Source organism: Sapajus apella, unplaced genomic scaffold, assembly GCF_009761245.1.
Source record: "Sapajus apella isolate SASKATOON/1434 unplaced genomic scaffold, GSC_monkey_1.0 scaffold17, whole genome shotgun sequence".
Classification (NCBI taxonomy): domain Eukaryota; kingdom Metazoa; phylum Chordata; class Mammalia; order Primates; family Cebidae; genus Sapajus; species Sapajus apella.
The window spans coordinates 26,827,011-26,842,176 of NW_022436957.1; the positions used below are offsets into that span (position 1 = coordinate 26,827,011).

The 15,166-nt window shown below is 38.4% G+C and overlaps 1 protein-coding gene across 14 annotated transcripts in view; it reads right to left on the reverse strand.

Moving 5' to 3' along the window:
• DMD (dystrophin) overlaps positions 1-15,166 on the reverse strand; it is a 2,282,798-nt gene that overhangs the window by 207,049 nt on the left and 2,060,583 nt on the right. For all 14 annotated transcript variants that reach the window (XM_032285804.1, XM_032285805.1, XM_032285797.1 and 11 more), the window contains one exon: positions 7,281-7,341. In XM_032285804.1, the coding sequence (XP_032141695.1) occupies positions 7,281-7,341 (61 nt within the window). The remainder of the gene's footprint in view (positions 1-7,280; positions 7,342-15,166) is intronic.

Below are 15,166 nucleotides of genomic sequence, written 5' to 3' on the forward strand. Positions count from 1 at the left end.
TAATTCATTCAAATATTTACAGAGTACCTGTTTTCTGTAAGGCACTATGCTAGAAAAAGAGATGCAACATGTATCCTTATGTAGTCTGTTATTTCAGTCAAGGTGATACAAATCAGCTTATGAAACTACAAAAAAGGGTGTGAGGTTTTTTTCATGAACCTATGAGACACAGATGATATCAACATCTACATCTGCCAACAAGATCTACAAAACCAAAGGCAACACTCAGTACTCTGTACAACACTATGACACCCCCTTTCGCTTTCTTTCAGCTAATATCTTAACCTAAATTGTTTTCATGATTATATCATCAATTATGTATTACCAAGTATTCCTTCATTGTGGTTGCAGAGCTTAATGAGACTCAGGTAATGTGACCTTTAAAACCATCAAATGGCAGAGGAGAAAGCTCAGCAGAGAAGATTGACCTCTGGGTTATCTTTGTGTACTAAAGCCTTTTGAAAAGTCACAGTATCAGGCTTTTGGCAGTGATTTCAAACATTTAATTACCCAGAGATATTCACCAGCATCCTCAAAGCTCAAATTAGACAGCTGATTCTCTGTTGCATCCACTTCTTATCATCAATAGTGCTAAACAGTTAAGTAAAACATTTAATGTTATTTGTCCTTTCTATCCTGATAATATTGATGGTGCAATAAGAATCCTCAAGGGCAATATGAAGATTCATTTTCACTTCTCTGGAAAATGATCACAAACAATTTCTATTTCAAAGTCAACATTCAGAGAATGTTAGTACTGGAAATGACCTTAAATGACAGAAGGAGAAACTGAGGCCCACAGAATATAAGCAATTTCCCATTGGTCAGATATTAATAGCTAGGTGACAATAAAGCTGGAACTAGAGTTCAAGTCTTGTGATGCCTAGTTTATTTTAAATTTCCCTTATTTAATGTTGTCTTAGCTGCTAAAGGTATAGTTTGAAGGAAAATATACATAAGAAGGATCTTACCAGAAACAGCACCAAATTATATACTACATGAAGTGTTCATGAAATGTTATGACAAAATTCAACCGATTTTCAAACCCAATGTCAGAAGACTTTCATTCTTAGAATAGTGAGGTGTCTGGAATAAAAAATGAGGATATGTTTTCTATGTTGATACCATACTCCAGTTTCTTTTTAATAAGAGCCCATCTCATTGTCAGGAGATGTATCTACTACAAACCAGCCAACACAGGGATATTTAATATGCTGGTGGCTGCTAAGGCTAAGATGTAGTTAGGCACTGCTCCCTCCCTCTCTATATAAATAGTTACTGAAATAGCGATCAATATTCTGAAGGATTAAATCAACCAACCAAAACTTGAATTGGAGGAATGCCTGGCACCAACAAGGGCTAGAGCAAGAATGAAAGCAAGACATGCTTTAAGCATGGGACATATTTGGAATCTGAAAAAATGCCATTAAAGTAGTAATAGAGGCAGTATAGTAGGGGGCAGGGGGAGGTGGTGTCAAGACTCAGATGCTACTACAGTTAGGGGAATACTGATACTAAAAATCATAGCACAATCCATGAGTTCAAACCAGGATGTAGGCCAACAGGATACAGAAAGCCACAAATACCAAAAGGTAAATCTAGACAGATGGTCACAGTTCCATGCAGAGAGTCAAATACTCGTACTAATAGTTATAGGTATGGTAAGTCATAAGAAGACAGGAGAGTCAGAACCCAAGTCAGCAATTTTGTCAGCACATACAGCCACAGCAATAAGAAATGTTGACTGAAGCAACTGTTAACTTCATCCAGTAAGGTTTGCATTTTGCTACGTATCACATTTCGCTAAGCAGGAACCAGCAGAAAGTTGTGAGCACCTCAGATGCAGTAAATGGGTGTGGAAACATGCCTGAGATTGAGAGTGAAGAGAAGGGTCGATCAAGGTCATCAGGCAACATACGCAGAAATGTATATACCACGTCAAAAGTTAGCAGCAGGAAGATATAAACACTCCTTTGGACATGAGTTGCTTCTTGAGCACTGCATGTAGGAAAAGCCAAACAGTTAGCAAGTTCCCAAGAACCCCGTTTTTCACTCTTCTGTGCAGGGCTTCAGAGATATTTAGAAAGGTAACCTGATGAAATGCATTACTACTGACTGAGTCAGCAGGTTTACTCCTGAGTTTCATTAGTGAATTCTTCCCAATATTTAGCAACCACAGCGTCTTTGAAGGAGGAAAGGACCAGCTTGTCTAAAAATCAAATCCTTCCTCAGGGACAGCTGGCAGAAATATAACGTCAAACACTTCAGCTGGTATTACAGAAAAGTAGCATAAAACCGACCTTTGGCTAGAACAAATATATGTAGAAGAGGTTATAACCTCAATTGATCTCTCCATTTCTGTACCAATGGGAGTCAGCAAATAACATTTACTTTCTTCATGAGTGAGTAGAAACTAGAGACAATGCTAACAAATTTCATAACCAATATTTGGGCCAGTCTAGTCACGACATCCCAAAGAAGGTATAACAGAGCTGGAAGAGATCCAGGGAAAACCAACTGAGATAATCAAGGGGAAAGCTTATCTTTCAGTCAAGGACAGACTAAAAAGGATTAGAATTTCTCAGACTGAGAAGATGCAAATGAAAAGCATTAGTTGGGGGATGTGGGGCTAAAGTCGACTCTGGATAAATATAAATGTCTTTAGCGAATTTTAAAGAATTTAATTGGTGCCATTCCTTGAGGTGAAAGGATACTGATTAAAGAGAAATTAAAATGCCTTTATTTATATAGGCATTTATGGAATATATTATTATTATTATTTGAGATGGAGTCTTGCTCTGTCACCCAGGCTGGAGTGCAGTGGTGTGATCTTGGCTCACTGCAACAGCCGCCTCCCAGGTTCAAGCAATTCTCCTGACTCACCCTCCTGAGTAACTGGGACTATAGGCACGTGCCACCACTTCTAGCTAATTTTTGTATTTTTAGTGGAGATGGAGTTTCACCATGCTAGCCAGGATGGTCTTGATCTCTCAGCCTTGTGATCTGCCTGCCTCGGTTTCCCAGAGTGCTGGGATTACAGGCGTGAGCCACCACTCCTGGCCAAGGAACATACTATTATTAGGACAAAGCTGAAGTGGGAAATAAAAAAAAGTTGGACATTACTGGATAAACTCACTGCCAGTTGATTTACAATGCATTCTTAGGAAAAAGGAATGGTCATGATGTATTCGAATTTTTTAGGTTAAATGTACTAGGTTACCTGGCAAAACAACCATTGGTATCTTCAGCTGGGACACAGTTCTAAGCTAGATGCCCTGTTGGTCTGAGCCAGTGTGATATTTCTTATGCTTTTATTATGACATCTATGCTGGAACATCCTGCATGCATGTTTGGGATTCCTAAATTCTTTTGACAGTCCAGAACACAGAAGAATAATTCTATAACTCATTAAGAAAGCAAGAGAGTCCCAGCTCTTGGCTCTGTTTGATTTACCCATATGGGAGTATGCAACATAAAAAGGTGAAAGAAATCCTAACAGAATGCAGCAGCTGGTTAAAGGCTATTATATTGAAATTTTCATGAGTTTGACAGTAGGCCAAAAAACTGCAAAATGGTAGAGAGTAGAAAAGGCAGTTGTAACAGGTTGAATATTGTTGGTGATTATTTTTTCAGTGGCAATGAAAGCTGTAATCAAATAACCTGAAAGAGATACTGGCAGGAATAAGGGAGCCCCAAGGGAGCGGAAATATGAAAACTGTAACAGTGATGTATGCTGTGGACTAATAAACTAGAGAAACATGTAGTTTGAAAGGTTCTTAGTATCATATGAAAAGCTGATGTCAGGATGCAGGCATAAACACTGCCTGATTTGCAAACTAGAGCAAAAGATGTTAATGACTGAAAACCTCAAGGATGAGTGCACCATTCAACAACCAACAGGAACTGTGCTCTTGGTATAGAAACCTCCTGTTATGTGGGCGATCTCTTTATCCCAGCATTGAAAAGAAAAGTTATAAAGCATTGCAAACATAGTCCAAGAAGACACCTGGTTTTGCAGCTGGGCATCTGTGGTAAAAACTCTTGACTGGAAGTCAAGACAAACAAGGTAAGAAAGAGGGAAAATGAGGACTGGTTGAAGAATTGTCACTGTAAACTTAGTTTTATTATTTTTAGACCAATATGGCATCTCAGATTATGAGTGGCAATAGGAAGTGCAGAAAGTCCACTGAACCTTGTACATCAAATTAATTTGGTTTCAATAGAACATTTTAGATAACAGTAATGGCTAGTAAGACACAAATGTCATTAATCATCTGCTTACTGACAATGTTCATTTTATAAACATGTGTTTTCCCTATATTACAGTTTAACATTTTACACTTATATTTGAGAAATTATATCATCTGTAATTTCAAACAGATTATAATTGTAGAGAAAATTGCTCTCCATAACATTTCAGAGATATTTTAGAGAAATTATGTTATTTTCTCATTCCAAGGAACTGATTATTTCAGAGGCTTTTAAGGTCTGGATACTCAACTTTCTGCAAATTTGGCCTGCCTATTGTTCTATCTCTCTTATCATGAGCCAGGAGGAATAATAGTCCTAAATTATATACCAAGATTTGAGCTTTTTAAAGAAGTGCCTGGTGAAATTGGTGTGGGTTTATGGGGCATATCTGAAGCTAATTAAACAGTGGAAAAATGAAATTCCTATTTTTTAAAAAGAATTTACATTACGTTAATTAAAATAATGCATTTTAAAAATAAAGATATTATTGAACAAAAGCTGAGATCTTAGGTTTTTAAGTTTGGACAAGACAACTGAATGAGTCATACTCATTAAGTCTTAGAGCTAAACAGATCTTAGATATCATCTAGTCCAACTCTGTATTTTATAAATTAGAAACCAGGGTTTGGCTGGGCACAGCGACTCACGCCTGTAATCCCAGCACTTTGGGAGGCTGAGGTGGGTGGAACACCTGAGATCAGGAGTTTGAGGCCAGCCTGACCAATATGGTGAAGCCCCATCTCTAATAAAAATACAAAAATTAGCTGGGCATGGTGGCAGGTACCTGTAGTCCCAGCTACTCGGGAAGGTGAGACAGAATTGCTTGAACCTGGGAGGCAGAGGATGCCGTGAGCTGAGATCACATCCATCACTGCACTCCAGCCTGGGTGACAGAGTGAGAATGTCTCAAAAAAAAAAAAAAAAAAAAAAAAAAAAAAAAAAAGAAGAAGAAAGAAAGAAAGAAACCAAGGTTTTTATAGGTTAAGTGACTTGCCTAAAGCCATACAATTCACTAATGACAGAACCTCTAAGACTAGACTGGAGGACTAAAATTGAAGTTTTCTTATTCATAGATCTGTGCCCTTATCAATATGACAGAACCTCTAAGACTAGACTGGAGGACTAAAATTGAAGTTTTCTTATTCATAGATCTGTGCCCTTATCAATACCATCACCATCGTCTTCAGGTACATGAAGGAGCATTGGACATTTTAGGATATGTAGCTGCTCTCTAATTCCACTGAGAAACAGTAAGAGACTAATACACAGAAAGGAATTACAGCTTTTCTGGAATTTGTTTCTTTTTAATTTTTTAGATGGAGTTCACTTCCATTCACCCACAGCAATGTACTGGGATCTCTTGTAGTAGACATAACATCAGGGAGAAGATGAATATTTAGGGAAAGAACGATGGAACTGGGTAGACCCTAGGAATCCATGTGAGACCTCTAGTGAGCCCCAAACGAATAGTCATTTGAAGAATAATAGCTTAAATTTGTCTTAAATTATTCAGTGATTCTAAAACCTCATATATGAGAAGAGAAAAAGAGTATTTCAGCTCACAAAGGAATTGGATAAAAGTGAGAGATTTATGAATTGGTAGAAGAAGTAGCAGGTCTTTCAGGCCTTACTCAGAAATAAAAATTTGTGAGGACAAACACACTGATGTAGAAAATCACTGTGTGTAGAGTTTGAAGAAAATTGTTCCATAAAGTATACAGTGGATGTAAGATAATACAGTGGATGTCTAAATCAATAAATTATTTAATAAAACATGTGACTTAAATAGGTATTTAAAATGTCTAATTTTGAGTGAGTAAACGAATGAACTAAATATAACAAAAATAATAAAATTAAATTCAAAAAATAAGAAAACCAAAAAAGCAGAATCAAAGCATACTAACAAAGAATTTTTAAAGTTAAGAGATACCTCATCTGGAAAAATTTAATAAGACAAATGGTAAACCATTTTCTAAAGGATGAATCCCTTCTGAAAGAGTCAAAAGACTACCTTCACTCCCATTTTTCTGAGTTAACAAAATAGAGGCACAAAATCAAATTTCTTGAAGACTGTAGTAATGAAGATCTAGGACTGCTGTTATTGCTTTAGAATTGAATTAAGAAGAATTGATGGGCAGTGAAAGAATAAAAACAGATTCGATAAAAGATGGCAGGTGGAAAAAATGGGAAAACATATAATATTTTTAGTAGTACTCAGAGCAGAAGCTAGTTCAAAGACTTCAGATGGTAGTGAAGACTATTTTATGAACTCAGTAAATTTTAATTGTTGTTGAGGTTTCCAATTCAAAGTTAAATTTCAGTTAACAGTTACTCTACCGTATAATGAAGGAGAGACTGGAAAGGTATCATAATCACTCACTATCCTCTCTCCTCCATGTTGACCCAATGTATTGTCATTTATATTTCACGCAAAATCCTACAGAAGGTGCTTTCAAGCATCCGCATTCTTTTGACTGGCACAAACATTTTCAGAAAACAGTACCATTCTGTTGTTGTTAAGTGACAAATACCAAGTGTTATGTATCAAGAATGAACAACTAAGCCCCACAAATCGAGGACTCCTGCTTTCTGCCTTTTGGAAACATGAAATATTCATTCACCCAAAACAGTTGTGTACATGTAACTGCAGAAATCATTTATCTTTATCTGAAGAAGAAATGTGGGAAAACCCCTAAATAAATGAAATTGTTCTTGCAAAGATTGACCCCCACTATCAATAAAATTATCTGGAGATTTTTGTTCTGTTGTGAAAAACCTGCCCCCCTCTGTCACAAAACATACCATATATCCTGCATTAAATAAACTTTTCTGAAAAATGGTTCCCTATTGCATCAGCAAATTTACAATGGTAATTTTAGAATAAGTTTATCATCCAAGCTTCCTCAGGAAAAAAAAAAAATAGGTATTGTAGGCCAGGCTAATGTCGCATTTAAAAAATAAACTCACTTGTGAATATACAGATTAGTCACAATAAATGTTCCTTTAAAAATGTGATACTTCCAACTTACTTGATATAGTAGGGCACTTTGTTTGGCGAGATGGCTCTCTCCCAGGGACCCTGGACAGAAGCTGAAAAGGAGAGAGGAAAAAAAAAAAAAAGAAAGACAAGGAGGTCAAATTCATCGCCAACAGGAAAGACAACATTAATCTCCAGAATTACAATTTTACACTGATATTGGTCTGTTTGCTCAGCTGCCCATGAAGATGGGACAGATTAACCTGCTGTTCTGAAATTTCTGTCCTAATCTAAGTGAAATTGAACTCATTCAGGCACAAAGATAAATGCAAAGGAAAAAAAAAACAAACGGAAACCTTTCCACTGCTAAACCTATAGAACAGATAAGAAACTGAATGAGTAGACGGATGGGGTTTCTTGTATGTGTTTCCATTGAGTGCTTTTCTTATAATACTTCCTGTTGCTGGTTCTCAATCTCTTTTACTATTTGATTGACTGGATTTTATTAATTCAGTAGGTGAAATATCCCTGTGTGCTATGTTTACATTCTAAGTTACTGAAGCTAAAGCAATATGCTTATCACTCTGGTATGCTTGTTTTTGTCTTTATTGGTTTAAAGAGAATCCAAATCCATTTACCAAAGACAGGCTTAATTTGGTGCCTCAAAATGTCTGCTGACCAGTGTGATCTTATCACAAAAGGTGACCAAAAGTGAGGGAATGGCTACTGATATCAGAGTGTAATAAGACTTTTGTTATGAGTGATGAATCCTATAGGTGAAATTTCATGTCACATACTAGGAATTTGTTTTATTATGACTTCAGTGTGTATTGGTCAAATGAATGATCTTTGCATTGTTTTTTTTTTTCAGGCTTAAGTTGTAGGATTTTTTTCCTAAAGCTGAATCTCTACAAATAACTTTTATATACTGTTTGATTCGATGTTTCTTTTTCTTTCTTTAAGACAAAATAATCTTGTTTAGGAGGCACTATAGCGTTTCCTCAACAATATCATCTTCCTCCTGATTATAGTTTTTAGACACTGGAGCTTTAAGAAACACAGAATATTATCAGAAATAGAAATATAAGATTCATTCTTATTAACTTCTAGCAATTTTATGTGTCTATATGTTTTTCCCTGAATTTTCATTCTGCTAATAATTTGAAGCACAGCTGATGCTGACCATTATTTCCGCCTATGAAAAACTCCCTTTTAAATTAGTCTCACAGTAAATTCACTCTGCAGTGTATTGAGATGTAAGAAAACGTCAAAGCTAATATATCCTTGACTATACTGTATAATATGAAAGAACAGCTTCTAATAAAAGTTAACTTCACCCACTGCCAGACAATTTAAGGGTAATGAAACTCCAGCTTCTTTGTTTTATATAAAGTAATAAGAGGGATCAAATAACCCAACCTTTAACCAGACATGCTATTTTGTACCTTGGAGATGTGTGATTTAAACGATACAGGAAATGGATTTGTATTTAGCCACTAATTATACTTTTTTATTTTGGCATATGGAAAATTTTAATATGGAGAAAAAAGACATTTAGCTGCGGTTTTGAAGTAGTCCCTGACATTCAATTTCTCTCTGTCCTTCTTTCTCTATTCCTTTCTTTTCCTTCCTCCTGCCTTCCCTGCTTCCCCTTCCATTCTCTTCCAAACTCTCCTTTTGTCCTTTTTTCTTCTGTAGGATACAGCTCTCCTGTCCAAATAAGTTCATGGAGTAAATAAGATCTGATTTAGAAACATGGGCTAAGACCAGGCATGGTGGCTCACACCTGTAATCCCAGGACTTTCAGAGCCTGAGGCAGGAGGATCACCTGAAGTCATGAGTTCGAGACCAGCGTGGCCAACATGGCAAAACCCCATCTCCACTAAAAAAAAAAAAAAAAAAAAGCCAGGCATGGTGGTGGGTGCCTGGAATCCCAGCTACTTGGGAGGCTGAGGCAGGAGAATCACTTGAACCCAGGAGGTGAAGGATGTAGTGAGCTAAGATCACACCACTGCACTCCAGCCTGGGCAACAAGAGTGAAACTCTGTCTCAAAAAAAACAAATAAATAAATAAATAAGTAAAAAACATGGGTAGACTTCCTGACCTACCTGGTCAGAGTTTGTTGTTACGGAAATGTAAAAAAGCTAGCCCTCTATAGCAGGAAACATGGTGGAGAGCCAGAAATTATAGCTCCTGGCTGCTCAGTGTACCTTCTTCTTAAAATACCAGCATCATAAAAGGAAGAAGAGAACTCCAGAGAGCTTTTGGTCCAGCTTTCACTGGCTGTGAATATCTAAACTGAGAAAAGAATGGCTATTCTTTTCTTAAAGGTCTCTATGGGCTGAGGCCTTGCAATTTCTCTTGTTATACCTTACTACTTTTTTATTTTTTAATCATTCTAGTGGTCCAGAAATTCTAATTCAGAGGATGGTAGACCATCCGCTGATAGCAGAAGAATTGCTTTCGATTTCCTACACTATTCTCAGGCGTCTCTCAGAAAGAAGTATGATCGAGAGGATTGCTGGCTGTCTGGCCTGGCTGAGGGGCTTTTGGCCTGAAAGAAACGACCTCCAAGCAGTGAGAGACAGAGGAAAATTGTTGTTGCCTGGCTGAGCTAATGGGAAGACCTACGTAGGGTATCTAGAGTTGACTTTATATTTTTTCATTAAAAGGGAAAAAGTTCCAATCAAATGTCAGAGAATTTATCAGAATATGTTTGAACTAAATGGCTGAAAATATTTTAAAAGAATTTTTAAAATATCATACATTCTAGATCAATATGAAATTTCAAGCTTTGGTAATTGTAGTTAGTGTTCATTTGTTCTCTTTAAAAAAATGCTGTTTGTCTTTATGTGTAGCCATCAAATAGGCCCAATGGTAAGATTCAGTGTATGTTTTTTTCCTGAAAGATGTTTTCTCCCTTTGATTCACAGTTTCTAAATTCACCTAAGCAAGTGCTTTGCAGTCATTGTTTGGAACCCTGCAATTTTATACTCAAAATGTCCTTGACACAATAAAAGAAAAAGGAAAATAACAACAGCCTCCACTCATTCCTTCCCTGCTCCGTCATAACCACATACACACACACACTGGAACGACCTGCTTTAGAGATAACACACAATTGGATGATAGTTCCAAGGAATTGGGTTCAGTGCTCCTTCTCAAGAGATTCTTAAGGGTTGTCGGCAATTTCATTTTGGGGCTGCCAGAAGACTCTCGTATTGCATCTATTCAAAAGTTGATCAAATATATGGTAGTGCTCATAAGTGTGCCACAGAATTTTTTCATTTCTTGTACTAGTACTGATGCCAACAACAGCTGTTTCTTATCTCAGTGTACCAGTAGAAGCTTGTCATTCTCCGTAAAGCTAGCCTACGTAATAGACACACACATCTTTTATGCCTGATGGGTCCATTTTTAGTAGCCCATCAAAAGCAGATTTATTGGCAAATAGTTTTTATATGACACCGGGTTGTCCTTTGGTATTTTCTTATACAGATGTGTCTATAACCACGATGTGTAATTCCAGCGCAGCTTTGTGATTCAGATTCTTGAATGTAAAAAACATCCATTAGCATACGGCACCAGCATCATGGGGTATTGTCTACTGAATTTAAATAGCAAACTACACATGCATTTATTTATTGCAAAACCAGCCTCTGAGTTTTCCTGTGTGTTACAGACACAGTATGTTATTAAGAGCAAGAAAGAGTAGCAATTCTACCCTCAAAAGCTTTTCCTCCCTTGAGGTGACAGGATTCAATATTGTACCCAAGGTAGTTTTGAAAATCACAAGCACAGGCCACATTATTTAGGGAAAGTTCTATTTCAACCATTTTTAAACGCATGATGAACAGAATGTGCCAAGTGATGCACCCTGGTGTTAAGCCATATTTTAATCAACACAGTGGCCTAACCAGAAAATTAAAAAGAATGCTAATGTTATTTTAAGACATGCCAAAAAAGCACTCTCTGGAATTCCAACCCAAACACATTCATTAGTCTTTCTACTTTTCCCATATTTGGTGAATTTGGAGTTTGATGACATAGGTGGGTCAAAAAACCGGGGACAAGGCCAGGCACGGTGGTTCACGTCTGTAATCCCAGCACTTGGGGAGGCTGAAGCAGGCATATCACGAGGTCAGGAGTTCAAGACCAGCCTGACAAACATGGAGAAACCCTGTTTTACTAAAAATATAAAAAATTAACTGGGTGTGGTGGCATGCACCTGTAATCCTAGCTACTCAGGAAGGTGAGGCAGGAGAATAACTTGAACCCGGGAGATGGAGGTTGCAATGAGCAGAGATCATGCCACTGTACTCCAGTCTGAGTGACAGGGTGAGACTCCATCACAAAAAAAAAAAAAAAAATGGAAACAGTTTAGATAAATAACCAATATAGCATTCACTGGAAGTAAAATAGAAAACTCACCTCTGGGGTTTAACAAAAGGCATTAGGGCAGATCTACTAGCCACTGGCACTTAGCTCCACAGAAGTACTCAAATTCTGGTAGTGGTTTTGTGGATATACTCCATATTGATGCAATGAGCAATATTTCTTAATCTTTTCCCCACTATCTCTGCACCCCACACCCTGGGAATCTTTTTAGACTTTTTTTTTTTACTAGTTGTTTCATCTTTCATAAAATCTTAATACTACAGATATACCGTATGTCTGTTTATGGATTATGTGTATCTGTGCTTTACACGTAAAAAGAGTAAGATTATTTTTTTCATTATCAAGGAAACAACTTTCACCCTCTTGGGAGCGATATCACTCTCATTAAGGATGCTTGATCTAAAGGAAGTGAGGGAGAAGGTGGGAGGTGGAGAAAGGAACAAGGAGTTATTAAAAACAACTTATGTACCTGAAACATGACCTAAACTAGCTAATTTCATACTCATAATGACCTGTGAGGTATTGTCATTTTCATTTTGCAGATGTTGAAGCATCACATGAGATCACACAAGATCAAATGAGCTAGTAAGATCGTAAATTAGATCCTATTTTGGTTTATTACTCAAGATAGTATCACATAGATGATCCAGGAAATAAAGGAGAAAAAAATATAGTGCATTTCTACCATGTGCCCTGCACTGTATGTTATCTAATGTAATTCTCTCAAGCACCCTGTGAAATCACGCTATTCCATTATTACAGATGAAGAAACCGAGGCTCAGAAACATTCAGTAAACTAATCCAGGTCACGCACCTAGTACAGAGGGCAATCAGGATTACAACTAAGTCTGTTTAGTCTTCGAACTTCACTCTATTTTATCATGTATGGTACATAACTGATAATAAATATTTGCCAAAAAGCCAAGTAAATACAAAAATCTTAAAAAGGATTATTACATCATCTAGTCCAAGTTTGCTATCTTATATCTGGTATCTCCATTTACCCTCTACATCATTTCCACCAAGTGGTTTTCCAGGAACTGCTTGAACAACTTTATTGCCATCACATTATGGTGGAGCTTTTTTGAATTTTCCATAGCTTTAGTGATGATTAGAAACAGCTTCCTTTTACTCTGGTAAAAAATTGCCTTCCTGTCATCTGTAGTCATCTGTAATCTCCACCATAGCTCCTGTTTTAAATGTCCCCAATAAATTATCTGATCAGTTCCAGAGATGCTAATTTCAAAAGAGCTAAGATGTAGTTTATTTTCACCTAATGAAGACAAAAACAGAGCCCAGTTCCCAACGAAAACACAAGGTAACTAACATCACTTCACTCGTTATGCAACGTTTCGTTACAGAGCACCTCCTTTGCATTAGGTATTGTGCAAAGTGCTGGCACTGTTGCAGTAAATAAGACAGACACAGTTCCTGCTACTTTGCTCTTAATTTTAGTCTCTGAGGATATCTTTCAATGAGCACATCTGCCACTCCAGCATTAAAATCAATACAGTGATATTTACTGAACACACATTATGTGCTCAGCTCCATGCTAGGTATTTGCAGGCAGGGGTGGGTTGGGGAAAGAAGTCCTAACATGCACCACACCCTTATGGGCCTTATTATTCAAATGGGATCAGGCTTCACAAGAACATATATTATAATGGGACTGTATCAGTCAGGGTCCTGGCAGAAAACAGATGGCATAATCAAGTTGGCTAAGTTGAAGAGACTAGTAGATGAGCCGTTTACAAAGGTGTTTGTTAAAAGGGAGCCATTGAGCATGTGCATAAGGTCATGTGATAGGATCTTTGGTCAAGGGGAGTGGGTAGGGAAGGAGTCAGGGGAATAAGCATTCCAACCTCCTTCTCCATTTCCTACCATGTCTGACCATGGTGCTGCGCTCGCTGAGCCCAGCCTGAAGCTAGGCAAGCTGGGGTTTCCATTCATGCAGCCCGCACAGGTCCACCTCACAAGACCCAGGGTGAGGCAGGGCAGTGTGGGGAGTGAATGCAGAGGGACAAAGTGTAGACACTTTCTCATGCTGCTGTTCTGGCAATAGCCTCATAGCCATCTGCAGGTTCTCCCTAGCTTCTCAGCTAATCCAGTGTAGCACAAATAGATTAATTTCTCCAAAGTACTATTTGGAGCACATTGCTCTTACTCAAAAACCTTCTATATTTTATAAACGAATTTTAAACCACTCATTAAATAAGCTAATAAACTAATTTTAAAGTTCCTTCCTTTGGTATCCAAGAACCCTTACATCCTGACTTTTCCTCACTTTTTAAACCCAGTCCTTCCTTACATGACCTGAATGCCTTTATTTGTCCTTGCTTTCAGACCCCTGTGCTCAGTGACAGAGACAGCTGCCTGTATTATATCCAGTCTCCGTCATCTTTAGTAACAGAATTCCCTCCTTCCTTCCTTCCTTTTTCCTTCCTTCCTTTCTTTCTTGCCTTCCTTCCTCTTTCCTCCCTTCCTTTCTCTTTCTCTCCTTCCCTCCCTCCCTCCCTTCCTTCCTTCTTTCCTTCCTTCTTTCTCTCCTTCCTTCCTTTCTCTTTCTCTCCCTCCTTCCTTTCTTTCTCCTTCCTTCCTTCCTTTTCTCCTTCCCTCCCTTCCTCCCTTCTTCCCTTCCTTCCTTTCTCTTTCTCTCCTTCCCTCCATCCTTTCTCTTTCTCTCCTTTCCTCCCTCCCTCCCTTCCTCCCTTCCTTCCTTCCTTCCTGATGGAGTCTCACTCTGTCACCAGGCTGGAGTGCAGTGGTGCAATCTCAACTCACTGCAACCTCCGCCTCCAGGTTCAAGTGATTCTCCTGCCTCAGCCTCCCAAGTAGCTGGGTTTACAAGTGTGCGCCACCACACCCAGCTAATTTTTGTATTTTTAGTAAAGACAGGGTTTCACCATGTTGGCCAGGATGGTCTTGATCTTTTGACCTCGTGATCTGCCTGCCTCGGGCTACCCAGGTGCTGGGATTATAGGCATGAGCCACTGCGCCTGGCCTAGTAACAGAATTTGTAACTGTTTGATGCAGCAGTGTTCCCAAGGACTATGCATGTCAACTGAGGGTATTTGTGTGAGGCTTCTGGGAAAGTTCTTTAAAGGTGGCTGACCAAATGCAGAGGCAGCTTTTGCCCTTTTTGCATCCTCTTCCTGCCTGGAACACAGATATGATGATGGGCACAGGTATAGTAATCAGGAGAATGGAAGTTGTCTAGTTGCAATCCCCCAGAAGTAGATGAGACAAGAAGGTGAGTGGTTCCAGGTGCAGTGGCTCACACCTGTAATCCCAGCATTTTGGGAGGCCAAGGCAGGTGGATCATTTGAGGTCAGAAATTCAGAACCAGCCTGGCCAACGTGGCAAAACCCTGTCTCTACTAAAAATACAAAAATCAGCTGGGCACGGTGGCACATGCTTACAGTTTCAGCTACTTGGGAGGCTGAGGCTGGAGAATCGCTTGAACCTAGAAGGCTGAGGTTGCAGTGAGCTGAGATCATGCCACTGCACCCCAGCGTGGACGATAGAGCGAGACTCATCTC